This window comes from Haliotis cracherodii, unplaced genomic scaffold (assembly GCF_022045235.1).
Source record: "Haliotis cracherodii isolate W230 unplaced genomic scaffold, xgHalCrac1.p SCAF_24, whole genome shotgun sequence".
Lineage (NCBI taxonomy): Eukaryota > Metazoa > Mollusca > Gastropoda > Lepetellida > Haliotidae > Haliotis > Haliotis cracherodii.
The window spans coordinates 6,967,242-6,994,443 of NW_027266280.1; the positions used below are offsets into that span (position 1 = coordinate 6,967,242).

Here is a 27,202-nt window from a genome sequence, read left to right on the forward strand (position 1 = left end):
AGGGACAGTGATGCTATGTTCACAATACTCCTGGAAATAATCTAGTCTAAACCTGGCAAAACGCAGTGTCAGAAATACCATCAACAGACATGTGTGACATCAGCAGACACATCTGGCATGGCCTGTAATGGGATGTCCTCAGATCTTAGTGTAGCAGTAACGAACAGTAACATCTGACTTTAACTACATTGGACGAGGCAAGGCTACTAAGACTTAATGATGAAATGGTTTCACGCTGAAAGGGTGTGCTGGTATCAGAGGAATCTATTTCAGGCAAACATTGGTTACTGAGGTAGGAGAGGTCACAATTCATCATATACAGAGATGAAACAATAGAACTACAAAATAGATATCAACGTAAGTGATATAGCAGAGAGTAATATTAGATGTTTTATATGTATGTCAAGTGCAGACATATAATTTGAAAATAGATACATTTATTTGGGGAAACAGGAAGAGGTGATTGTGTAGATTAACAACGCCTATCCTGTGGTGTGACAGAAGCTGAGAATCTCACTTGGTGCTCTTCCCGCCCCTTCTGCAGCAGGCGCGACACCACGGAGGAGTTGCTGCAGAAGGAGACGTTGTCGGCGAAGTCCTCCAGCAGCTCAAACACTTCCAGCTCATCCTCCTCAACCTGAAAAACCAGTAGACACACCTGAGATCATCAACAGACACAAATGACATCCCCAGGCACATGACAACATCGGACACACATGACAACATCAGACACACATGAAAATATCAGCAGACACACATGAAAATATCTGACACATGACATCAGACACACATGCCATCATCAGCAGACACACATGACATCACAATCAGACACACATGACAACATCAGCAGACACAAATGACAATATCAGACACACATGACATCATCATAAGACACACATGACAACATCATCAGACACCTGACAACATGAGACACACATGACAACATCAGCAGACACACATGACATCATCATCATCAGACACACATGACATCATCAGATACATGACAACATCAGACACATACCAATATCATCAGGCACATGACATTATCAGACACATGACAACATCATCAGACACACATGACAACATCAACAGAGACATAACATCAGCAGACACAAATGACATCATCGACAGAGACATGACATCATCAGCAGACACACATGACAACATCAACAGAGACATTACAACATCAGCAGACACACATGACAACTTTAAGAGAGACATAACATCATCAGACACACACGGCAACATCAACAGAGACATGACAACATCAACAGAGACATAACATCATCAGACACATGAGACATGACAACATCATCAGACACACATGACAACATCATCAGACACACACTACATCAACAGAGACATGACAACATCAACAGAGACATGACAACATCATCAGCCTCACACGGCAACATCAACAGAGACATGACAACATCATCAGCCTCACACAGCAACATCAACAGAGACATGACAACATCAACAGAGACATGACAACATCAACAGAGACATGACAACATCATCAGCCTCACACGGCAACATCAACAGAGACATGACAACATCAACAGAGACATGACAACATCAACAGAGACATGACAACATCATCAGCCTCACACGGCAACATCGAGAGAGACATGACAACATCAACAGAGACATAACATCATCAGACACATGAGACATGACAACATCATCAGACACATGACAACATCAAGAGAGACATAACATCATCAGCCACACACGGCAACATCGAGAGAGACATGACAACATCAACAGAGACATGACAACATCAACAGACAAATTGCCTGTTATTGTTGGCATCTCTGTTAATTGCTCTCTTATATAATAGATCATGAGAGATAACACAGCAGAAGAAGCATACCTTCTTATTTTCTTCAATTTTCCGTATTTTCCCCACAAATGATGCATCATCGTCAAACTGCACAGCTTCCTCCGTCTGGACTACCCCCTTCGTACCAGGCGGGTCTGCCTGGCCCACCCTCTTCACATTGGGTGGGGAGTCCGTGTGTGGCACCGTGCTGTGTTTTGGGGCAGTTTGACGTGGCGAGACTCGGGCTGTGGTCTTGTTCTTCTGCTTGGGAGAAGGTTCTTTCTTTGGTCCATTTGTCTGACTAGACTGTGGCTCCTTGCTGACCTTGTGAGAGGAAAGAGTTGAGAGCTTCTTTGGTTTGGGAGCTGCTTTGTTAACCTTCGCCTGAAACATGGATGAATTCACTTTCAGCTACCTGTGTCACTGTCATCTTCCCAAGGCAAGGGGCAATAAAAGTCCAGTTCCCACCCTTGCTGGACAAGGATTGAATTCCAGAGTTAAATTTTGGCTGGACAACCGAGTCTATGCATAGTCCAATCAAAATCATGTAACGAGCTACATGAATTTTGTCAACTGGAGGATTTGCAAAACATGTACCGCCAACTCAGCGTCAACAGATATTTTGCAAATCTCTTCATGCTTTTAATAAGGTGCTCAAGTGATTCGATGCACTTCACTGGGTAAGACCCCTTTTCTTACAATATAGATCTTGATTATTGATTAGATCGTCTTGACTAGGAGCCACCATTTTGTTTGAAGCAGATGCAAGTGATATGAGAGGTGGAATCTGATTAGTCAATAGGAGGGACAGAGAAGGGACATAACTCAAAGTAGCCACTGGTGGTGCTACAGTTGAGCCTGGAAACTTGGAAAGGGTGGGAACTGGACTTTTAGTCAGATAACGCCCTTGCCTCAGGAAGATGTGTCACTGTAGGGACACCTGATCATTTCCAGTCACATGCATCAACATATCTCTTCCACTGAGTGAGATTCACATAGCTTTTGACAATATCCCAGCCACATCAAAGCAGGGGACAAACAAGAATGATCTTTGGCATGACAAGTAAATACTGTAACTAGGCAACTAGAGTGTCCAACACCATAAATAGGGTGAGGGAGAAATGGGGTTTAACGCTGCGTCCAATATTATTGCACTTATATAGCGACGTGCATGTACGTGTGTAGCTGCTTGTACTAGTCCGGACTGATGCCGATTTATAGTGCCAGCTCACTGAGTTACCATGCCGCAGTTTAACATGAATACCCCACTCAGACACAGTATACTGACTCCGAGCTGACCAGTCTTTGTTTTAGCCCCTTAATGCCGAGCGCCAGTCAGGGTAACAACAAGCGCCATCTTTTAACGTCTTTTGGTATGATACGGCCGGGGATCGAACCGGACCTTCCGCTCTCCGGGCGGACGCTCTACCACTAGACCACGGAGGCGGTCACCATAAATTGACTTCACACCAGTCCATAAACAAGACGCACTCTTATTAATAATGACCGATGCTCACTGGTGTCTATCAAAATTTAATCCTTGGGATTCTTTTCTGTTGAGTGGCGTTTGTTTGTATGAATTAAGGAAGAAATCATATTTTTGTTTTTTAGGTGTAAATTTGTAACAAATAGGTAAAATTGATGACAGTTAGCAGCTATGCAAACACAATGAATCATCATTTACTATAAGATACTTACTACTTTACTGACAGGCTTCGACTCGGTGTTTGTGGATGGTTTGTTGTCAAGGAGTTTCTCGGTCATCGCAGGTTTTCTAGGTGCTGCCTTTTTCTTCCCAGGGCCGAACCTGGCCAAACCTTGACCTTTGCGTAGAAATGGCTTCTTCCTGGTACTGGGGGAATCACAAGCACCTGCTCTTAGCTGAAACACAGACAGTTGTATCCTGAGGAACAGCTCTGGAGCATAAAACACACCTTTCTGATTGTTATTGTTCTACAAAAATCTATCTGACTATATGGTTGTCAAGTTGATTTTGCAGTTTAACAAAATGTATGCATAATTGTTTTGGGGTTTACATTCCTCAAAATAAAACAAATTATGTTCTATTTTCGTTTTCATTCATAATCCTTCTCAAAGGGCAGTCAAAGTCAACATAGTAACTTTGCAGATGTTAATCATTTTTAGGACATACTTAATCACACATGCTTGACCAAAATTATATTTGAAACATGGAAATAGCGTAAAACAGAGGATAAAAAACGACAGCTGAAATCACACTGCAAACAAAAAATTCCACGATGGGTTCCTGGTGTTTGACGCCCTGTGCAACTTCAATGATCATGATGAATGGGCCAACACCCAGTCTGCCTGCTTCTGGCTGGTATTTTTTAATACAAAATGTCTTTTTTCTGTCTGCTCAACCATTTGATTTCACATGCCCTTTTACCCCCCAAAACTCTCCCCTACCCATCCAGCCTCTCCCCCTTTCTACCTCTTCCTCCCCGATCCACCTGCCCTTTTTCACCTGTCCACCCCCCACCCCCCCCCTCACATACCCTCTCCCGCTGCCCTCACAACCCCTCCCCATCTTCTTCTGACCTAACAACCCCTCTCTCCCCACCCCTCTCCCTGCCAAAACAACCCCTCCCCATCTACCCTCCCCACTACCTAACAACCAGGCCTAACAACCCCTCTCCCCTTCCCTAACAAACCCTCTCTCCCCACCCCTCCCCTGCCCAAACAACCCCTCTCTCCCCACCCCTCCCCTGCCCAAACAACCCCTCTCTCCCCACCCCTCCCCTTCCCTAACAACCCCTCTCTCCCCACCCCTCCCCTGCCCAAACAACCCCTCCCCATCTACCCTCCCCCCCTTCTCCCCACTACCTAACAACCAGGCCTAACAACCCCTCTCCCCTTCCCTAACAACCCCTCTCTCCCCACCCCTCCCCTGCCTTAACAACCCCTCTCTCCCCACCCCTCCCCTGCCCTAACAACCCCTCTCTCCCCACCCTAACAACCCCTCCCCCACCTACCCTCTCCTCTTCCTCCTTCATCTGTTCCTCCAGCAGCTGGTCAAACGTCTTCTTGCCTGGACACAGAACACAACATGTTAAGGACTCACTCAGTCAGGATCAACACCTCTTGAATGCAATGTTGAAACACCTTTCAACTTAAGAAAATGTTAACTGGTCTTCAGCAATTGTGAAGTTTGTTGTTTACTTACCACTTAGCAATATTCCAGCTATATGATGGCAGTCTGTAAATAACCTACCAGACAATTCAGTGAGTGACATTATGAACATAGATCTACGAAATTTGGATACAATGGCATGTTTCAACCAAGTCAGCTAGCCTGACCACCCGATCCCTAGGTCACCTCTTACAACAAGCATGGGTTGTAGAAGACCAATTCTAACCTGGAACATCACCGGGGATGTGAAGTAACAAGTCTGAACCAGATAAACCAAGGCTTGATGTATGAGCAGCGAACCAGTCCCTTGGGACTGACACCCAATTCGATGACACAACACTATGACTACCCAATCCCCATCAAGCAAATTATTTTGTCAACTGGCGACTTCTTCTGTCCAAATATCCCTGTATGAGATTAAGCAAGACGAGTCACCCACTTGTCCTAACATTCAGTCATTTTGCACAAAATTTGGATGCTTGCAAAGTCAATATTTTCTTAAGTTGAAAGGTATTTTAACATTGCATTCAATGCAACAATGTAACCACGGCAACAGTAAATCTTTTCTTTTTATTGGTCAGTAATAAACATATGTCACCTCTATAAAGCCATAAGTTTTATGCAAAATTTAGATTGCACAGTTAAGGAAAGTTTCAAATCCAACTTGGGACAAGTTACTGACATTTGCTACTAAGGGACCAATATTGGCCTCTGAGGAGTTTTAGATAAATATCTGTAACCATGTTAACTTTGGTGCCAGTTGATGCAAATATTGTAGTGAGTGAGTGAGTGAGTATGGTTTTACACCGCTTTTAGCAATATTCCAGCAATATCACGGCGGGGGACACCAGAAATGGGCTTCACATTGTACGCATGTCGGGAATCGAACCCGGGTCTTCGGCGTGACAAGCGAATGCTTTAAGCACAAGGCTACCTGACTGCCCCTGCAAATATTGTAATTGTTGACAACAGAGTGTGTACGATACTGACCTGCCAACTCTGACTTGATGGGTCTGTCATCAATACCTAGCACCTTCACCTCCTGGCCAACATGGGGAAGAAATCAGGTGTTACAAGAAGTCGTGGAAATCAAGGGTCAGGTGTATGGAAATCAGTTCATCTTTTATTTCATGTACACAGGCCTGGAGTATAGACACAGATATATCTGTATTAAGGCCGTTGACCTATCGTACAAAATACATTTACATCATATATATTTCATGTAAAAGTTACCTAATTGATACTTTCTTTTGTTGAGAACACTTTCTTTAGAAATCTTGCCAAATTTATCATTGTATCATTGTTGGATAATTGACAGAGTCTTTCTACACAAAAGTAATGTTGTCTTTAACAGTTAACTGTAGTATATTTCTTGTTTGTTATTTTACACCACTCAGCAATATTCCATTATTATGTGATGACAGGGTAAATAATCAAGTCTGGGCCAGACAAACCAGTGATGTCCAACATTGTTGGGGTACGATGACATGCAATCAACCAAGTCACCATGCCTGGCGACCCATCTAATTGGTTGCCTCTTACAACCAGCATAGGTTGCTGGGGATCTATTCAAATCCGGAATCCTCACGGGGGCTATAAAAGCAACAACATTAAAATCCTCCCTCAAAAAAATGCAAGTGTGACAAAACCTCACCTGGACCTCTTGAACCGTGATGTCTGCTACTTCCTGCTCCATCAAACTGTCATCCTCGACCGTATCATCAAGCTGTTGCCCATTCCGCTGATTCCAGTGACCTTGAACTTGGGCATCTCTTAGCAACCTCTCCATGTCGGGCTGTATTTGACCGAAGTCTCTTTCTCCCTGACTGGTATGTCTGTACTCCGCACTCCGCCTGTGTCGACCAGAAACACTGGTGTCATCTCTGGGCTTCTCTAAGTGATGGCGGGACCCATTATGGAGTCGGTCATATTTGTGATGCTGTTCTTCATCCTCCACATAATCCTGACTGCGCTGAACACGAGAGCAGTTTCTGTTGACATCCATGTCCTGATCGTTGTCCGCAACTCTGGACCGCATCCCTTGTGGCTGGTCCGGAATCATGACACGTTCAGGAGGGACGAGACCTAGCATCTGTTTCAACGTGTCCGCTTTGGTCGTCTGCAGCAATGTCTGCAACAGGGACGCCGCTTCGGGTGACACCGGCATCTGCATGGGCATAGCGCTGCCATTCCGCGACATAAAGTGTTTTGGAGGGATGTAGGACCCATCACTCCTCACTGAAGCAGTGTCTGATGCAAGATCACCGAGGAACGGTTGAGTCCTTATAAAGTTTTTCTTCTGACCATGAGGCATATATGAGCCATCACTTATCTCAGAGGCGTTGTCAGGGATGGGACAGACGCCATCATCCACCGCGTCGATGTCTCTCTGGTAATCCGGGCGTGACTCTGGGTTGCTGAACAATTCTGGGTTGGTGCTGGTATCGTCCAACATCGGCGCCGGGGGTCCATACAACACCGGCATGGGGAGAGACGTCTGGGACTGCTCATGCAGAGGAAACAACTTTCACAATCAAATATTCACTCACCAGCATTAGAAATTGGCACTAGTCCTGTAGTCCTTGCAAAACAGCCCAATAGTTAAGGTATCATAAGTATTAGTAGAAATTTGCCATTTTGAAGGGTTTTGCGATATGTTATCATTATGAGGACAAGTTGACTAAAAATGTTAGTTTCTACTGCTGCTCACGTTCTTTTGTTAGGCTTTGTCAAAAAAGCAGTCCAAAAAAATGTGATTAAATCCATTAAATACCACCAAATGAGAGCGTCTTCTTGTTCAAATGTCCTAATGTTTATGACATTAGTGGTTACTGTTTTCCAAAATTACTTAGAAAGAGATATGTGTCAGTTTCACCCAGGAATTAATTACAAAATGGAGCCAACGCACTCTAGTTCCCCTGGATATGTAGTCACCAAGTGCATGTTGATATGAATACTTAGTTGCAACAGACAAAAACAGGTTGTTGTGTGGAAAAGTAAGGCTTAGTCAGACACAAATTTGAATTTTTTAACATTCACTTGGTGTATGTAGACATAAATATGAAGTTGCATTTTTCAGTAATAGATTGCACTGGTGCAAGTTTTATATAGTTAAATCGAGCCCTGGTTCACTATGTTGTCTGGACCGTTAGATCCCTGTTGTACACAGCTGTCTTACCTGAGACACAGACTGGTCTAGTGTAACAGCTAGTGGATCCTGGCTCCCCACCACTGACATCAGGGCTGTCATCAGTTCGTTGTTGGCTGGGAGAGGTGGGCGTCGACGGGGAGGGGTCTTTGTAGGCGTGTTTCCTTGCTGACGTATCACTACAAGAAACATTATGGCAAAATGTATCCTGCAACAACCCCATAGGTTCTCCTTCAACACAATCTCAATGTAATCTCCAACTGCCTTCTCCTCAATTTAATTATCACTGCATCTCTGTCAACTAAATCTGCACAACACTCAATCCCCATCACCTAATCTCCTCCCGACTCCATCCTTGTCAACTTAATCTCCATCCCCGTCAACTAAATCTCCACCCCACTGCAACCCCATCTACTTAATCTCCAGCCCACTGCATCCCCATCAACCTAATCTGAACCCCACTCCATCCCCGTCTACTTAATCTGCACCCGACTCCAGCCCCGTCTACTTAAAGCTCTGCACGCTAACGTCGAACCCATTCGACAGAGGTGTCCATCCCCGTGCATCTGATGTCGAACCCATTCGACAGGCGAATTGCATAACAACACCCCAAAATAAAACTCGCCATATCTATTTACCAAGAAAGCTTTGCGTAACATTTAAATTACGTATGACATGCATAAATGCTCAGCTTGCTCAATATCAAAACGTTCAGTCATTTATTTACCTCAAAAAGAAAATATCGCGAGTTATAAAAGTTTCGGCCAAACTTCTCGGCACACATCTACCAGGAACGGCCATTGTTGACTTTTGGCACTTCACGTTGAGCGGCATGCAGTCCGATATTTTCTTTATAATTTCAACATTTTTCCTATTCGATCATCATTTTTTGTTTGCTGACGAAAGGAAAACACTCATGTTCCTTTATTTCTAAAAATTAGCAACTTTCGGTGTAATTAATTGTAAACAAAAACAATCTGAATCGTAACATCATCGATTGGATGCAACTTGTACGATCATGGCAACGGCGGTAAACAAACAACTCCACATGCATAGTTATCCCGTTAGACTATTACAATCATTTTGTTACATCTAACTTAATTTTCTAGAATTATTGACACGCATGTATAAATCTTTGTAAAAAGAATTTCATTTTTAAAGAGTTTGCAAATGATTTCGTTTGATAAACTTTCCGACACATTGCCAAGCCGACAAACGTCAGTGATACGTTTGGGCGTGGCCTAACTCGCGATTTGTTGTGTCGAACAAAGTCAACAAACACTGCGAAAAATGACAAATATTGGATGATACGCAAAATCTGAACTGATATACATTCTAGGTAAACTATTCAATAGCAAAATAATGCATTTTACGAGAAATAATCAAAATACTTGCAATTTTAGCTATCATTTCTGAAACCGGAAGCACGTACCGCATGTGACACATGGAAGCAAAAGTTGGTAAGCTATCATAAAGAAATTCCGAAATAGATTCAAATTCAAAAGAAAATACATAATTTACTATTTTTCGTCAACTATTTACTATTTATTGATCTGGAGAGCAGTCTTCACTCTTATTTGTTTCATATTTCTTCGTGATTGTCGCCATAAAATGTGTAAGTCTAAATCCGAAACCGTAATGGATTTCACGCTCGATGATTTTAATTTTAAAATATTTTCTATAAACGAGCGCAACGGAGAGCGATCCAACGTATTGATATGCCACAATAATAACATAATATTGTTATTGGTCTAACATTACAAAAAGAACAATTTAAATATTAAAGATGTTGTTGAAAACTTTCTGAGAACCTCCTGTCCTCTGAACCGATAACATTTTGGTACACAACGAGGTAGTGTAAATATATATAGATTCTAGGCTCCTATTTATATATATGTGTGATTTTGTACCCAAAACAAATTAAAGTGTACCCAAAATAATTTGTGAATTTGTACCTAAGAAAATAAGACAATAGATCTATAATTATATTTATGTTTTAATGTAGATGAACAGAACACATAATAAAATATTTCATCAAGTTCCAAATATGATTATGACTGTGATCCTTGAAATTGATTGTTTAGTTTTGAGAGAAAATTGACGTCTTGTCACTGAAGGAGAGGCCAGTGAAGTTGGTTAAACCTAAGTTAGAATGAATTGTTTTGATAGGAAAGTGATATTATGTTAAGTTTAAGACACCAAATTAATGTATATCTTTGAAATAATTCTAGGTAGATCTACAAAATCACATACCCATTTGGGTAACAAATTACTAGAAATTTTGGGTACAAAAGTCACCACTGTACATTTCAACTGATTTTCGTGAATCAATGGGATAAAAAAATTCGTCTGAATGATTCCTTTTCTCATTTTTTAAGACAAGAATTTGTTTTACATAACAAAACAGGCAGATCTACACGGATCACGTTTAGTCCTAAAAATGTGAAAAATATGGACACCTCAGAAATGAGGGCTTATAAGGTTATAATTCTACCTAACTAGTCACATGGTCTGACTTAGATCTAGGTCTATCTAAGAAAAGTCCTTATGAAAATCCTTTTTTAATTTTTTTATGACACTTACATTTCTGGCACTTAGACAAAGAGTATTCAAGGAAAGACATATGTTTTTGAATGAAAATATGACTTTCTTTATAATTCTTTTTTCATGATGACAGGGGAACTTTTATACACACCAGCTGAGGAAGTTGTGATACTGTGATTGCATACAAAGAAAAAACAGTTTGGAAGCAGTACCTGTATGTATAAAATAGACCACATAAGGTGAACAAAAGTAATGGATTGGCTGACTGGAAAAAATACATCTGGCAAGGGTAAACATGTACACAGGCATGTTTCTTTTCATTCCAACCAGAAGACTGAGATAGCATTTTCTAAGAAACCTATGGCAAACTTACCAGCTTATGTGCCACCATGGTTCTTGTGATTAAACAAACAAAAATGTCATGTACTGTTACAAGTACTGTTACTGTAATTAAATTAAATTAATTCCTATTAAATTATATTTCAGAATTGTTTTATTTGGAAACAAACCACATAATGCACAAAATTAATGTCCATATCAGTTTAGTATGTATATGTTAAGGATCTGATTTAATCATTATTCATGGAATACTAAAATTAAAATGATGACATCAGAGAGTTACTTATTCACATAGTTGATTTTCAGAGTGCAAGATAATAATTGTTGAATGAATATGTTTAAACTAAAGATAATAATTGAAGTTTGATCAGTTACACTGTGCTGATGCAAAGACTAATATTTACTGTCCCCACACACCATCATTGTGGGAAAAATAACTATTAATTATAACTTAAAATTTTAAAACCTGTAAAAAGCTGTAAATAATTAAACAATTACAAATCTATCATCAATGCGCAATCATGGTGGTCTTCATATTTTTGGAATAAATTTAGAAATCCTTCGTGAAACCGTTCTAAAATCATGCTAGTATCTATGAATGTATTCCCGAAAGGAAAACTATCCTAAATGTAATGTGGAACTAACACCGAAAATATGTACGTAGAATTTTATTGCTTATATATACCCTATCATTTTCAGCAACGCGGGGATGTTATTTTGAAACACGTTTTGTCAAGCCCATTTTCGCGCACCTGTTGTTGTGGGTGATCTAGATTGCTGATCGACGATATCCATAGACGTATTACGTGGGATACACTTGTTGTAGTGAAACTCATCAGCATGTACATCGCAGAAATATGAATCATGTCCCATTTATATTCACAACATTGAATGGTGATTCTTAAATATCAACAGAAGTTCAAATAAAAGATACCGAGAAACTTGCATGTGGCATGTTGATTTAGCGTCTACCGTTTCCGGGTCACGGGAGCATGCAAGGTCAAACTAATACGCGAATTATATCGTCAAAGTCACATTTTTATTTCATGTTAGTGGTGATTACTGATACTGTGTATCGACTTATATTTTTGCTGTATGTGATAGGCGAACTATTTCAAAATTTACTGTAATTGTTTTGTTTCGAAAGCTTATCAGCAGACTACCCCTGTCTGTGACATCACATCCTGTGACCTTTGCACTAATTGAAATAGTGCTGTCAGAATTCACGATCTTTATTTTCATTTTTCTCTCGTCATATTTATTGGAATATGACGAATAAAACATTCTTCGATTGAGAAGATCGTCAACTTTCGCCAAGTTATATTTATAAAGGCAATGTAAACTTTGTTGATATTAAAATAGCAATAAGTTATGCGGAGGTCGGGCGAAGCGCGCCATGTTTGATTTTAGGACGTCTGCTAGCATCATGACACGGGTTGTTTATTTTTGTATATCGTAAATATTCAACCAAAACGCTTGAAATTAGGATTAGTGAATATTTATAAGTCATTAATTGTTTCCTACAAATTTTATAACATGACACGTCAGATTAACCCGAATATTCGTATTTCTGCAACCGACATGATGACCTCGAAAATTAAGTTATTTTTCTGTTTAACGTTTAGATAATAAATTCACTGAAATGGTTCATAATTTACCATCGCGCTGATATATGCCGATTATAAATCCCGAATTTTTACTCAATTAAAATTATGATATCGGAGATATGATTATTGAAATCAATTTGCAAAAATGTTACGATATTAGAGGGTTCCTAGCATGAAATGCAAACCACCTTCAATAACGCAATTCAGGTAAGTTCAAGAAAATTAACAAATTTTGTGTTCGCTTTGGTCTTAACCTTGGTATGATTGAAAACACCAGGATATTTTTACATAGAATTGTGTAGTTTTCTATCAGGAATAAATGTGCAAAATATTTCTTCAATTGGCCCTTGTTTAATGAGGCACCGACTGTTTGAAATCACCCACCCTCATTAGAGCGCCTTATGCTAAAATTAATCCAGCAGGCAGGGGTAAGAAGTGTGAAAATAATTCAGCAGGCTAAAGGTTAATCTGCACCCGACTCCATCCCTGTCAACTTAATCTGCACCCCACTCCAACCTTGTCAACTTAATCTCCACCCCACTCCATCCCTGTCAACTTAATCTCCACCCAACTGCACCCCCATCAACCTAATCTTCTCCCCCCTCCATCCCCGTCTACTTAATCTGCACCCCACTCCAACCCTGTCTACTTAATATTCTCCCCACTCCAACCCCGTCTACTTAATCTGCACCCCACTCCAACCTCGTCAACTTAATCTCCACCCCACTCCATCCCTGTCAACTTAATCTCCACCCCACTCCATCCCTGTCAACTTAATCTCCACCCAACTGCACCCCCATCAACCTTATCTCCACCCCACTCCATCCCTGTCAACTTAATCTGCACCCCGCTCCATCCCTGTCTACTTAATCTTCTCCCCACTCCAACCCCGTCTACTTAATATTCTCCCCACTCCAACCCCGTCTACTTAATCTGCACCCCACTCCAACCGCGTCAACTTAATCTCCACCCCACTCCATCCCTGTCAACTTAATCTCCACCCAACTGCACCCCCATCAACCTAATCTTCTCCCCCCTCCATCCCCGTCTACTTAATCTGCACCCCACTCCAACCCTGTCTACTTAATATTCTCCCCACTCCAACCCCGTCTACTTAATCTGCACCCCACTCCAACCTCGTCAACTTAATCTCCACCCCACTCCATCCCTGTCTACTTAATCTCCACCCCACTCCATCGCCGTCAACTTAATCTGTACCCCACTCCAACCTCGTCAACTTAATCTCCACCCCACTCCATCCATGTCAACTTAATCTCCACCCAACTGCACCCCCATCAACCTTATCTCCACCCCACTCCATCCCTGTCAACTTAATCTGCACCCTGCTCCATCCCTGTCTACTTAATCTTCTCCCCACTCCAACCCCGTCTACTTAATATTCTCCCCACTCCAACCCCGTCTACTTAATATTCTCCCCACTCCAACCCCGTCTACTTAATCTGCACCCCACTCCAACCTCGTCAACTTAATCTCCACCCCACTCCATCCCTGTCAACTTAATCTCCACCCCACTCCATCGCCGTCAACTTAATCTGTACCCCACTCCAACCTCGTCAACTTAATCTCCACCCCACTCCATCCATGTCAACTTAATCTGCACCCCGCTCCATCCCTGTCTACTTAATCTTCTCCCCACTCCATCCCTGTCAACTTAATCTGCACCTCACTCCAACCCCGTCAACCTGATCTACACGCCACTCCATCCCCGTCAACTTAATCTCCATTCCACTCCATCCCCGTCTACTTAATCTTCACCCCACTCCATCCCCGTCAACTTAATCCGTACCCCACTGCAACCCAATCATCTTAATTTCTATCTCACAGCATCCCCATCAACTAAATCTCCACCTCACTACATCCCCTTCAACTTAATCTTCACCCCACTGCATCCCCGTCAACTTAATCTTCACCCCACTCCATCCCCGTCAACTTAATCCGTACCCCACTGCAACCCCATCATCTTAATTTCTATCTCACAGCATCCCCATCAACTAAATCTCCACCTTACTGCATCCCCTTCAACTTAATCTTCACCCAACTGCATCCCCGTCAACTTAATTTCCACCCCATTCCATCCCCGTCTACTTAATCTGTACCCCACTGCAACCCTATCATCTTAATTTATATCTCACTGCATCTCCATCAACTTACACTCTCCCCCATGGGAGTGTAGGTCAGAAATAGAATGGGTCTTCAGCACCCTAACACTGGTCGTACAAAATCTGCTCTCGTGAATGAGTTGATTGCATGTCATTATACCCCAACGCGTGGACCAATGCTTATAATTTCAATTACTGAATTGTCAGATCTAGAGTTAATTATTTACAAGCCGTTGTCACATCGCTGGTATATTGCTGAGTGCGGCATTAAAGACAAACCCCACCTAATCTCACCACATGGTCTCACCTTTCCCTCCACCCCACTGCACCTCTCTCTCTCTGTGTAGCAGGCTCTGCACCTTCAGCTGTTCCTGTCGCAGTCCCTCCAGCTGCGTCTTCTGCTGATGCATCAACTGCTCCTGCTGCTGCAGCTGCCACTGACGCAGCTCCCGGAACCGTGTCAGGAGTCGTGCCTGCTCCATAGCCTGCTGCTGCTCCAGCAGGTCGGATGCTGAGGAGGAGAGGGGTTAGTAGCTGTGTACACAATCAGTCAAGAACTTCTCCAGTACCCAGCAGACTGAGGTTCCCTGGAGGGTTTAACTGTCAATACCTACTTCGCTATAACCCGGACCTAGTTGACTGATTGACTCAGACCACACCGTCCTTAATGATCCAAATATCAAAATCCTGTCTCAGATAATTTTACTGCCTACAACATATATCAATCCTAATTGATGTGTCATAAAAGTTGAACAAAGAACAAGGAGTGAGTGAGTTGGGTTTTAACGCTGCTTTTAAAATTATTCCAGTTATATCACGGCGTGTCAGCTTAATGTGGGAGGAAAGCCCAAAGTGATGGAGGTCTCAGACGTTTACCACTACATTGTAACCCAAGAGCATTGGTATGGTGCTGACAAACCAAGAAACACAATCGGGGCGAACCGGAATTCGAACCCACAATCATAGGTTTCTGGCGTGCAAAAGGGATGCAACTCTGCACAGTGAATCGTGGCAACTTACACGACTGGGCCACCCGTGCCGCCCAAAGAACATGGAACATTTTGAGTATGAAATATTTAATAGGTTAGCAATCATTTGCCATGACGATCCATCATAATTTAACTATGTTAACAATGGTGATAACATAGCGTACCATGTTACAACATTTGGTTTTCAAGGGGGGGGGGGGCGGGAAGGAACCTCCCCTCTGGATCCACCTTTGGACATAAAGTAAATCCGTCACTTTGTAAATGCACTCACCAGCTGTGTTGTCCAGTCTGCCAATTCCACCATCTTCGTGGTCATGATCTTGGGAACTTTGATAAAGAATTGATTCCCTCAAACTCTCTTCCGTCATGATGTTCTTGTCACATATGTTCTAAGCAAACCCTACTTGTGAAAAACAGGCAGAATTCTGAGCTAGGTCATCATGGATATATAACTCTGTGAAAGAACAGGTCCAACTGTGCTGTGTATGTGTCTTCATGGTGCTTGTGCATTATTGCTCCTATTTCCTGTAAACAGTAAAAGAGGAATTTCTTTGCAGTCTCCTACATTAGCCACTAGTCCAAAGCCAGAGACTTGAAACATTCCGATCAATCTAGTAAGTTCAGCTGATAAAGGGGCTAGAATACAGAAAGGAGTGAGTGAATATGGTTTTACGCCGCTTTAAGCAATATTCCAGCAATATCACGGTGGGTGACACCACAAATGGGCTTCACACATTGTACCCTAGAATACAGAAAAACAGGTAACTTCCGCCATACTGGAAAGGAATGTGCAAAGGTCCTTCCTTGCTAACGGTTTCTAAGTTTGCTAAGTTTGCTAAGTTTGCTAAGTTTCCTCACCATCATTTGTACACACCTTACTAAGATAACAGGGGGGTTTATGGGGCTTGCCTCCCACCCCCCCACAACACACCCCAAACCAAAAACAAAATGTTTTTAGTTTCCAAGTTAATGAAAAGCACTACAGGTGTATGTTGCAATGTGTCCCTGACAGATTTCACAGATGAGGATTTTGCACACCATTATGGAACTTCTATTTTCGAGTAATATTTCTATGTTGATGTCCAATTTTTCAATGTTTTTGAATAGTCTTGATTTTCAATTTTGAGGTTTAATCATGTAAAAACATACAAATTCAAGCGGAGTCTACTTATTTTTAGCTTTTTCGCCCTTTTTAAAAAAGCAGTCACATTGTTGTGTGCTGCTTTATTAAAGACAACAAACGAGGCGGATGGGTATTCTGTAGGTGTACCAACAATAGTCCACATACTAAACCTTTTTCTACAGAAAATAATGCTACGAGGAATATTCGGGCCAAGAGTCTCAAAAGTTACTAGCGGATATTGTTTTGGGCGATTTTGATGTGATGATCCAGGGATTCAATCATTTGGCTATCCAGCATTTTAACAAAATTTGATTTAATTACAATTAACACCTTTTTAAGTTTAAAAGGTACAGAAATTATGGTACTAATATTATTTACGTTTAGGTCATAAGCATGATCAGGGTCAGTCATTACCTAACACGTTAGCATCAGGTGTCTCATCAGGCCCTTTTGAGATTCATACTTGTGTAATTGTGCATATAATTTTCGGAGAGTGCCTTAGGCTAAGAGCTTGATGACAGATGCACAAATGCGGTTGTGTGCCACGATACCAATTCCCCGAATTAATCACTTTAAACAAAAGGCGCGCTTATTTATAATGGAACGATTTTGAACATGTTGACACTTGATTTGAGGCAATCAGACGTGGTTAATTACATTGATTTCTAAGAATAGTATCACGCTGTTGTTAACAAGTATCCGGAAATTGCGTCTGACGCTTGTGCAAAGTTATGATTGACTAACCTAGCATAATCATGGTGAAAACACGAGATTAGTCACTAATGTGACAGAACAACATCTCCATCAACTGACTTCCGCCACAACATACAACAATGTTAGTACTTTTCCATAGACGATGCCATTCTTGTTCGTTTAAGGTATGTGTGTGGTAGTATCTTTTCCTATAATTTAACATCTTAATACATCGTTAGTCACTTTCAAAGCAAGATTAAAAATGGAAATGGTATTTAGTGACCTTACTATTTAGACATCGGTGGAAATGAACAATATGATATATTTTCGTTAAACTTTTTTCGAATAAATAATTTCGTGAAAACATACCGGAACTGAATATTTGACCTACGTTGACCTTTTCTGGCATGATCAACATGATTCAGTCGTCTTGTGGTAAGATTGACAGAATACATTCGATTTGTTTACAGGCAAGAGCAAAACAGGACATTCTATTTTTACTTTCTTCCATTTATCCTTTTAGTTGTTTATAAAAGCAGTTGCAGTCAACGAATCATTGCTGGAGCAGACGACCAGTGACTGAGTGAACAGTAGGCTAGGCCTAGTTGTCTGAGTCTTAGTCTGTTAGCCTATAGCCTAGAGGGAGTTTAGACAGGTCCAACTGGTAGGGAAAGCAAGTTTGATTCAAGTAATTCAAAACCTACGTTGTTTGATGGTAAACTAAAGTTTTGTGATGTGTACCAATCTATCAGTTAATGATTTCACTAATTACACAGAGACAACGTAATACGGCTTGTTGAAAGCAGACATGAAATATTTTATGGTCTCTATTGAAAGGGTTACCACATTAATTAAATATTGAGTTTGATCAATATATATCAGGAAAAACTTTAATTTAGATATTTTGTTCAATATTCTAACAGGTGAGTCCAGTTACTACAGAAGCTTGTGACGTTGTATGTCATGACGTCATTGTTTACCAATATGACATCAACAGCATTCCAGAGTGACTTCATGCCTGTCTCACAACTGTCAGAGTTCATGTAGAGAGAGAGCTTCAGAAAGTTACTGATTACTTTTGTATTTAACAGTGTTGATAAACAATGACGCTGTTGGTTCCACAGGAAATTACCTGGCATCGATTACTCAATAACACCTGCAAATCTGAAAACGTATTGTTTATCTTCTGATTGCAGTACTACTCTTTTACTTGCTGTGTACATGGTAAACAATATGGGTTATAGCTAAAACATTTCTGTTGTGTTACGTTGACACTAAGAGAAGGGTTCGTTCGAGTACAATTTATTGACCGGAGTTACATGCGACATCCAGCATGGCGTCACCTCGAGTCCCCCCCACCAATCATGACGTCACCTCATGACATAATACGCAAACAAAGGGGAGCTAACTCTAACTAACCTAGACTGGGTTTTTACCCTGAACAGCAATAACGCTACAATTTCCACCTGACAAATAGTAGCCGTTTTCACCAATTGAGGTGCCGTTTTCGCCCAAGATATCTGTGACGTTTTGCTGAGCTGCCATTTAAGCCTGCACCCAACAATATAAGGCATATCATTGAGTCTTTGTTTCTTGGGTGCAACACTTCGTATGGGCAATACATTGACTTTAGATATGTTGTTAAAGATATCCAAATAACCAACATTTTGAGTAGCACAATGAACACAGATCATTCCAGCAGATCTACTTACTGATTAACCTGTGTTCAGAACTAAGCATGAAAATCATGGGGTCTTTCTTCTAATGTTAAAAACTACAGAAGGTCCCTAGATTCAAATACTTTTGAAGCAATCTTCAAAGATTGCAGAAGTCCTGTTTCATTTCGAACATTGCAACTTTACATGTCTAACATAGTATATTGTGGTTTCAGGATCGATGTGAATAAATGAAGGACTACACATGATGATCATGGGCTAGTAGTTGACCGATCTCTGACCATACATTTTCACCATGCCACGGATATTTATCAACTTCCGAAGCTGTAATGGCATCTATGATTGTATGTTGTACAGTCGGGAGCTGGCTCCTGTGCAATTAGACGAGGGGGGACTGTTCGTCCAGCTCCTCTTCCTCACAGATATTTTGGACATCAATCTGAATGACCTGACATTCTGTTCAAAAGAAAGTGATTCAAACGTGAGAAAAACTGATTCAGGCAGCCATGAAAGATATGCAGCAAATCAAGGAATATTTGGCAATCCTGAAAATGATTCTCAAACGTTTTGTGAAAATATTGTCTCACGGACTAGCATGCTGCAACAAAGTCACGTGTCATCGCCGTCTTTCTTAGATAAGCTGGACAGAGATTTCCCGGAGGATCAGTCTCTCACTATCGGTGTTGTCCCAGCTACAAAGTGTGTCGTAATAATGGATGCCCATCTTGCATCCTGTGCCGCATGTGAAGTTCATCGAAGCAGGAGATTTAGAAGACGATTTTTAAAATTCCTTGCAAGGACATATGGGTTTAAGGCTTGTAATTACGAGCGCATTGATTTTTCGGATTTGATATGTGATCAGTTTCTGACAGTCCCATACATGGTAGATGTAGTAGCTGTGTGGCCAAATCAAAGGATTGATTACCCATGGTGAGTATGACCATGTACACGTCTATAACTTTTTGTCAAGAACAGTCACACAATGTTTTTATCATTGTTGCATTAAGCGTGTTAAGATATCAGTTTGTTTTATGTTGTTCAGGGAGAAATATGATGTTTACAGGAAAGTACTACTGTATCCATTGTCAGGGTAATGTAACGGTGTGTCCATTTTCAGGTTAATGTAACGCTGTATACATTGTCAGGGTAATGTAACGCTGTATCCATTGTCAGGGTAATGTAACACTGTATCCATTGTCAGGGTAATGTAACACTGTATCCATTGTCAGGATAATGTAACGCTGTATCCATTGTTAGGGTAATGTAACACTGTATCCATTGTTAGGGTAATAGAACACTGTATCCATTGTCAGGGTAATGTAATACTGTATCCATTGTTAGGGTAATGTAACACTGTATCCATTGTTAGGGTAATGTAACGCTGTATACATTGTCAGGGTAATGTAACGCTGTATCCATTGTTAGGGTAATGTAACACTGTATCCATTGTTAGGGTAATAGAACACTGTATCCATTGTCAGGGTAATGTAATACTGTATCCATTGTTAGGGTAATGTAACACTGTATCCATTGTTAGGGTAATGTAACACTGTATCCATTGTCAGGGTAATGTAACACTGTATCCATTGTCAGGGTAATGTAACACTGTATCCATTGTCAGGATAATGTAACGCTGTATCCATTGTTAGGGTAATGTAACACTGTATCCATTGTTAGGGTAATAGAACACTGTATCCATTGTCAGGGTAATGTAATACTGTATCCATTGTTAGGGTAATGTAACACTGTATCCATTGTTAGGGTAATGTAACACTGTATCCATTGTCAGGGTAATGTAACACTGTATACATTGTCAGGGTAATGTAACGCCGTATACATTGTCAGGGTAATGCAATGCTGTATCCATTGTCAGGGTAATGTAACACTGTATACATTGTCAGGGTAATGTAACGCTGTATCCATTGTCAGGGTAATGTAACACTGTATCCATTGTCAGGGTAATGTAACGCCATATCCATTGTCAGGGTAATGTAACACTGTATCCATTGTCAGGGTAATGTAATGCTGTATCCATTGTCAGGGTAATGTAACACTGTATCCATTGTCAAGGTAATGTAACACTGTATCCATTGTTAGGGTAATGTAATCCTGTATCCATTGTCAGGGTAATGTAACCCTGTATCCATTGTCAGGGTAATGTAACGCTGTATCCATTGTCAGGGTAATGTAACTGTATACATTGTCAGGGTAATGTAATGCTGTATCCATTGTCAGGATAATGTAACGCTGTATCCATTGTCAGGGTAATGTAACACTGTATCCATTGTCAGGGTAATGTAACACTGTATCCATTGTCAGGGTAATGTAACGCTGTATCCATTGTCAGGGTAATGTAACTGTATACATTGTCAGGGTAATGTAATGCTGTATCCATTGTCAGGATAATGTAACGCTGTATCCATTGTCAGGGTAATGTAACACTGTATACATTGTCAGGGTAATGTAACACTGTATACATTGTCAGGGTAATGTAATGCTGTATCCATTGTCAGGGTAATGTAACACTGTATACATTGTCAGGGTAATGTAACGCTGTATACATTGTCAGGGTAATGTAACACTGTATACATTGTCAGGGTAATGTAATGCTGTATCCATTGTCAGGGTAATGTAACGCTGTATCCATTGTCAGGGTAATGTAACACTGTATACATTGTTAGGGTAAAGTAACACTGGATATGTTGTTGAAGGGAAAGTAAAGCTGTATATGTTGTTAGGGGAAAGTAATGCTGGATATGTTGTTGAGGGGAAAGTAATGCTGGATATGTTGTTGAGGGGAAAGTAATGCTGGATATGTTGTTGAGGGGAAAGTAATGCTGGATATGTTGTTGAGGGGAAAGTAATGCTGGATATGTTGTTGAGGGGAAAGTAATGCTGGATATGTTGTTGAGGGGAAAGTAATGCTGGATATGTTGTTGTTGGTAGGGGAAAGCGAATCTGTGGCCTGGCGGTGAAGCGGATGTTGTGTGAGGAAGGGATGGCGTGGCTGTCCACCCTGGGCGGAGGGTACTCGGCACTCGGAGATTACTTTCAAGTCCATGTGAGCTCTTTTGGATTTTATTGTTTACTGTTAAATTGAATGTCATTTTTCAATTTAAGCTTAAGGCATTGGTCTGTGGTTAGCCACAAGTGTCATTTTAAGTCCAGTAGGCTAAGGTGATAACTGATTCTAGTCAATGTATTTAGCATGTTTAGAAAGTGATACCTGACAAGGACGACATATTTTGGCCTGTAGATTTCAAAGAGTTTGGCACAGTCTGTAAATAGAAACTATTCACGTATGACAGACAAGCATCTTCCTGAGGCAAGGGAGTTATCTGACTATAAAAGTCCAGTTTCCACCCTTGCCAAACTAGTCTGGAATTATGGAGTTATGTTTTGGCTGGACTTGCAAGTCTGTGTGTAGTCCAATCAAAATTGCGTAACGAAATTGACATCTGGTTCATCAACTGCAGTGCAGATTTCGGTGCAATGTACTGTAACAGTATTATGTGTATTCCTCTACAATGTACTGTAACAGTATCATGTGTATTCCTCTACAATGTACTGTAATAGTATTATGTGTATTCCTCTACAATGTACTGTAACAGTATTATGTGTATTCCTCTACAATGTACTGTAATAGTATTATGTGTATTCCTCTACAATGTGCTGTAATAGTATTATGGTATGTTTATTCCTCGACAATGGGTCTTCCAGGCAGTAACTGCGGGGCAGGTGTCACTGAAGCAGTTTCGGGTCGCCATGGAGCTGGGGGATCCTATCATGGCCGCCAAATGCCGGATATTCTGGGCTCAAAGCCGTCTTCAACTTGGGTGTTTCAAAGAGTGCAAGAAGATAGTCAGGTGATACAAACACGCCTGTCAATTGTTGCTTTGGCATAAATTAACACTACTTAACAATCTGATCTACGGCCAGAGTAACGGAGCCAACATAACAATAATTATTTCAAGTGACTCAAATCATCATCTTATGTTTATCATTGGAGAATATTCCTGCTGCCTTCTGTTAAACAAATATGACAAGTTTCGTCATTATCTCTATCGTGTAACCTAATATCTTCACAGAAATTCATTCACAAAAGATGTTTTCCTTCGAAATTGAGGATGAAACGCAAAAGTGAAGTTTCTCTCATGTTGTTATCTCCCCTGTATCCATGACAACAAAATGACGCTTGTTGCAATAGAATCTGCATGTACAATCAGAGACCATATACCGATATATGGTCTCTGCTACAATCAATGTCAATCACGGTCAAACACTTTAGCTCCCAATATATCGCATCAAAATACAGATACCCGTATCACATCATTTTGCAATACAAATATTTTGCCAATACACAGCCCTATTGTGTGAAAACATGTTTTTAGCCTAATGCATCTTGGTGGTGAGGGAGATGATAAATGCAGACATTTTAAACCAGACATTTGCAACTTCTTTGACACACAGTTAGGCACTTTAGCCATGACTACCACATTGTTTCCCTATTTCTTGCCTAACTGTTGTGTTTGCTGCAGACGCCAGTACCTCTTCGCCCATCACGCCAACATCAGGGATGACAGACTCATCAACATGTGCCTGGCAGTGTGGGGACGTCTCAAATATCTGTACCAGCTCCGGAAACAGAAGCATGGGACAAGCCCTGCATCCCTCCCTGGTACCAGCACCAAGGTTCATAGGACAGGTCACATGACACTCATTGAACACAGTGAAAGGAATCATGTGATGTACTCCAGTCACAGCACCAAAAGTCATGTGACGCCCAACGACGGCACTAACGAAAGTCATGTGACTAGATGACCCCAAAATGGCCCAATTTCTAGTTTTTTTATAATAATTATTACAGGAAATATGTTACATATATACAAAGCAGATGTATTTTTTTTATCATCAGAAAGAACGTATTTAGTCAACATCATCAGAGCTCATGTATTTTGTTTGTACCATCAAAAGTATTTTTTGGATATTTGTCATCAGACTGACCTCCGCATGAGATATCACTTAGGTAAGACCAAACAATATCTCCTAGGGGATAACTCTGCTTGGAAATTGCATCACCCTGCTATGCAGACCATTGTGACATCACAAGTTATCATCGCCCGGCATTTACCCAGTTTGATTCCCCACACGATATACATGTAGCTGGAATATTTACTCACATACTCACTCACCCATTGCCCAGTTATGTTTTAGGTTTGGCACAAATCCTGGCGCTTTCTCATGAAACACTGTGCTTACTGCTGTTTAAAATCTTCAGGACTTTTTGTGCATTTGATTACCAGCTGTTAACTACGTATTGTTCAACTAACATGATGAGGGAGTTAAGTTTAATACCACTTTTTCAACTAAATCACAAAGTGGGACAGCATCACTGTAGTGATGGGTGATGAAATAATCTGTCAATAATTTGAATGGGACAGTCAGCACGTCATATCTACTATCTCGTCTAATCGGTAAAGAAAAAGATGTTAATTTGAAACTATAGGTACATACATTCTTTGTGATATTATTTGAAGAAACAATTGCACCAGTTGTAATAAATTCCCTTTCATGACGAAGTACATGTTGATATCTTGTGCTGCATATATCATGTTAGTAAACTGAGCTGATATTGAACCCAAATGATTCAGTGGTTATATATTGTTATTATTTCCTGATGAGAATAAGTAAATGTTAAACAATCGATGTGAGATCTCTGATTATTGATATGAATATTCAGAGCAATAACCAACACTATATCAATGGCCTTCACATTCTACATAAAATTTCGTGCCCCCTCCTAATACATGTTACATTGTTATTTTTATTTGAAATGATATGAAACTGAATTTTTGGCAATATTGGAAACTATTGTCCCATCTCCAATCATTCAGAGAATCAATCAGTCACATTCAGTACACTAGGAATATCCCTCTCATTAAGACATGAGTGGTATATTTTTTGCGTTTGTGGAGGTATAAACTTAAAAACAGCTGTGCAAACTGTGTAAATCTGCGGAGTGCAAAGCGTGCATGCCGGTTTTTATGTTGATATCTCCATAAAATAAAAAAATATTGAAGTCAATCCTTTTAAATAAAAATGTCAACAATAATTACTTCACAGGCTGCTTCTTTAGTGACTAACATGAAGACAACTGTATGAAATCGGTGACATCAAGCAGCGCAGTAATGCAACTCAAGCCCAGCCCATTCTATAATCTATGGAAAAATAAACACAAAAAATATTGCCTGGTTTGCCCATCAAATGCCACGGAAGCGCTTACTATTTATATATTTGAATGTGATGAAAACTGTTGTCCCTGTTGATTCAGGGGCCGTATTCATAAAAATTCTCTGAGACTTAAGACTTCTTGAGCACTCTCAGACTTTTCATGAATACGTCCCAAGAGTAATGAGGATGTCATACAACAGTCTACCTCACCAGTGTGTGTACAAAGTTCACTTTATCATGTGAGCAAGAGAGTAACATTCTGGATTCAGGGGTGAGAATCCTCCACATCTCTGCAAATTTCCGCAAATTTTAGTGACCACAAATTTGTTAAAATATCATGGCTTCCCCCTAAACACCCCGAACTTATGGACCACACTCCATTGCAAAGAAGTTTTAGCTGATAAAGAAAATATCCATTCTCATCCCTGAACATTGAACATGCAGCATGTCCAAACCAAAATGACATAAATTTGCAAGTAAAATAATTTTCTCAGATAATGTACTCTCATGGATCTAGGTAAGTATTCATGAGTAAACAGAATCTCTGTTGACGATATCTTATTGCAGAGGTGCATTTGTAGTAATGTCCACAATTTAAATCTTATAAGAATGTTCACCACAATTTGAATCTCTTATAAAAGAATTTCATATTAATCAGTGGAGTATTTATAGAAAAACAGCATGAGATTTTGTGATGGGGTATGCTTTATCACAACAAAGAAGCAAAGTTGCATGTTCATGTGATAGTTTTGAATATATTTTGCATGTTTGCAGAACTGAATTTATGTGTACAATGGAAAATTACTTTGTTTGAGGAGAAGATTGTCACGGCCTCCTTGCCATCGTTTATAAATTGTTCACTGACTGATGAATACTTATGTCCCATGACTGTATCCAGGGATAGATATGGTCTGTAGACCAGTGGAAATATAGAAGCACAAATTATTTATTTTTTATACACTTGAATCGTTGTATTTAACTCATGTTGTCTACCCCTGAAATACAAATGTTTGTATGCTGAGAGTTTTCTTTCCAGTTATATACCACTCAAAAAAGTTAAAGAACACAGGCTGGGTGAACCAGGAGGGAGGCTGCGTACATCCCCTTTTCAGACAGTTTATACCAACCCTGTAACCTGTACCAGTCCCTCAAAGTGTTTTTCTTCACTTTGTAACTTGGGTAGTGTGCAGTCATTTCTCAAATTCGTGGATTGACTCTGGTAGGCTAGTAGTCAGTGATGTATTAGCTTCAGTTCCTTGGTGTATATTTTGTAGCAGAGCTTCAAACTGATCCTTGTCAATACTTCACTGGTTTGCATATACAATGTACTGTTCCTCCATCAAACAGGGGGCACGGGTGGCCCAGTCATCTAAGGCGCTGCAATTCGCTTTGCAGAGTTGCATTCCTTGGGCACGCCAGAAACCTATGATTGTGGGTTTGAATCCTGGTTCGCCCCGATTATGTTTCTAGGTTTGTCAGCACCATACCTGTGCTCGTGGGTTTCACCAAAGGGGTAAACGTCTAAGATTCTCCATCAAACATGAATTGCAGCTGCTATGCAGTGAGGGAGTGAACTGACTGAGTTTACACCCTTGCCGAAATAGGCTGGAATTTCTGGGTTCGACTGTAGCACCATCAGTGGCTATTACGAGTTATGTCCCTTGTATGTCCCTCCTACTGACCAATCAGATTCCACTTCTCATTTCACTTGCAATTGCTTCAAACAAAATGGTGGCGCCCGGTCAAAACAACCTTG

At 40.7% G+C, this 27,202-nt stretch overlaps 2 protein-coding genes across 3 annotated transcripts in view; one reads left to right on the forward strand and one right to left on the reverse strand.

The window, feature by feature from the left end:
* LOC139472358 (centrosomal P4.1-associated protein-like) overlaps positions 1-17,664 on the reverse strand; it is a 35,011-nt gene extending 17,347 nt beyond the window's left edge. Inside the window, exons 1-10 of one of the 2 annotated variants that reach the window (XM_071254821.1) lie at positions 17,591-17,664; positions 15,995-16,248; positions 15,042-15,245; positions 8,155-8,303; positions 6,631-7,479; positions 5,967-6,018; positions 4,819-4,874; positions 3,524-3,706; positions 1,877-2,209; positions 518-637 (exon numbers count right to left, since the gene is read on the reverse strand). In XM_071254821.1, the coding sequence (XP_071110922.1) occupies positions 518-637; positions 1,877-2,209; positions 3,524-3,706; positions 4,819-4,874; positions 5,967-6,018; positions 6,631-7,479; positions 8,155-8,303; positions 15,042-15,245; positions 15,995-16,091 (2,043 nt within the window). In that variant the 5' untranslated portion in view covers positions 16,092-16,248; positions 17,591-17,664. Of the gene's footprint in view, positions 1-517; positions 638-1,876; positions 2,210-3,523; positions 3,707-4,818; positions 4,875-5,966; positions 6,019-6,630; positions 7,480-8,154; positions 8,304-15,041; positions 15,246-15,994; positions 16,249-17,260; positions 17,344-17,590 lie in introns of those variants that run through there. The other variant, XM_071254822.1, reaches the window with a different exon arrangement.
* A 525-nt stretch (positions 17,665-18,189) lies between these two features.
* Positions 18,190-25,703, forward strand: LOC139472321 (uncharacterized). The gene is made up of 5 exons (XM_071254765.1): positions 18,190-18,254; positions 19,431-20,145; positions 22,162-22,276; positions 22,936-23,081; positions 23,754-25,703. The coding sequence occupies exons 2-5, from the start codon at positions 19,511-19,513 to the stop codon at positions 24,034-24,036; spliced, it is 1,179 nt and encodes a 392-aa protein (XP_071110866.1). The 5' UTR covers positions 18,190-18,254; positions 19,431-19,510; the 3' UTR covers positions 24,037-25,703.
* Positions 25,704-27,202: the final 1,499 nt, after the last annotated feature.

Bases quoted from the DNA above. Each gene is read 5' to 3' on its own strand.
- LOC139472321 (XM_071254765.1), top strand. From the start codon at position 19,511: ATGCCACGGATATTTATCAACTTCCGAAGCTGTAATGGCATCTATGAT. The intron at 20,146-22,161 runs GTGAGTATGACC...TGTTGTTGGTAG, and splicing joins CAAAGGATTGATTACCCATG to GGGAAAGCGAATCTGTGGCC. The intron at 23,082-23,753 runs GTGATACAAACA...TGTTTGCTGCAG, and splicing joins GAGTGCAAGAAGATAGTCAG to ACGCCAGTACCTCTTCGCCC.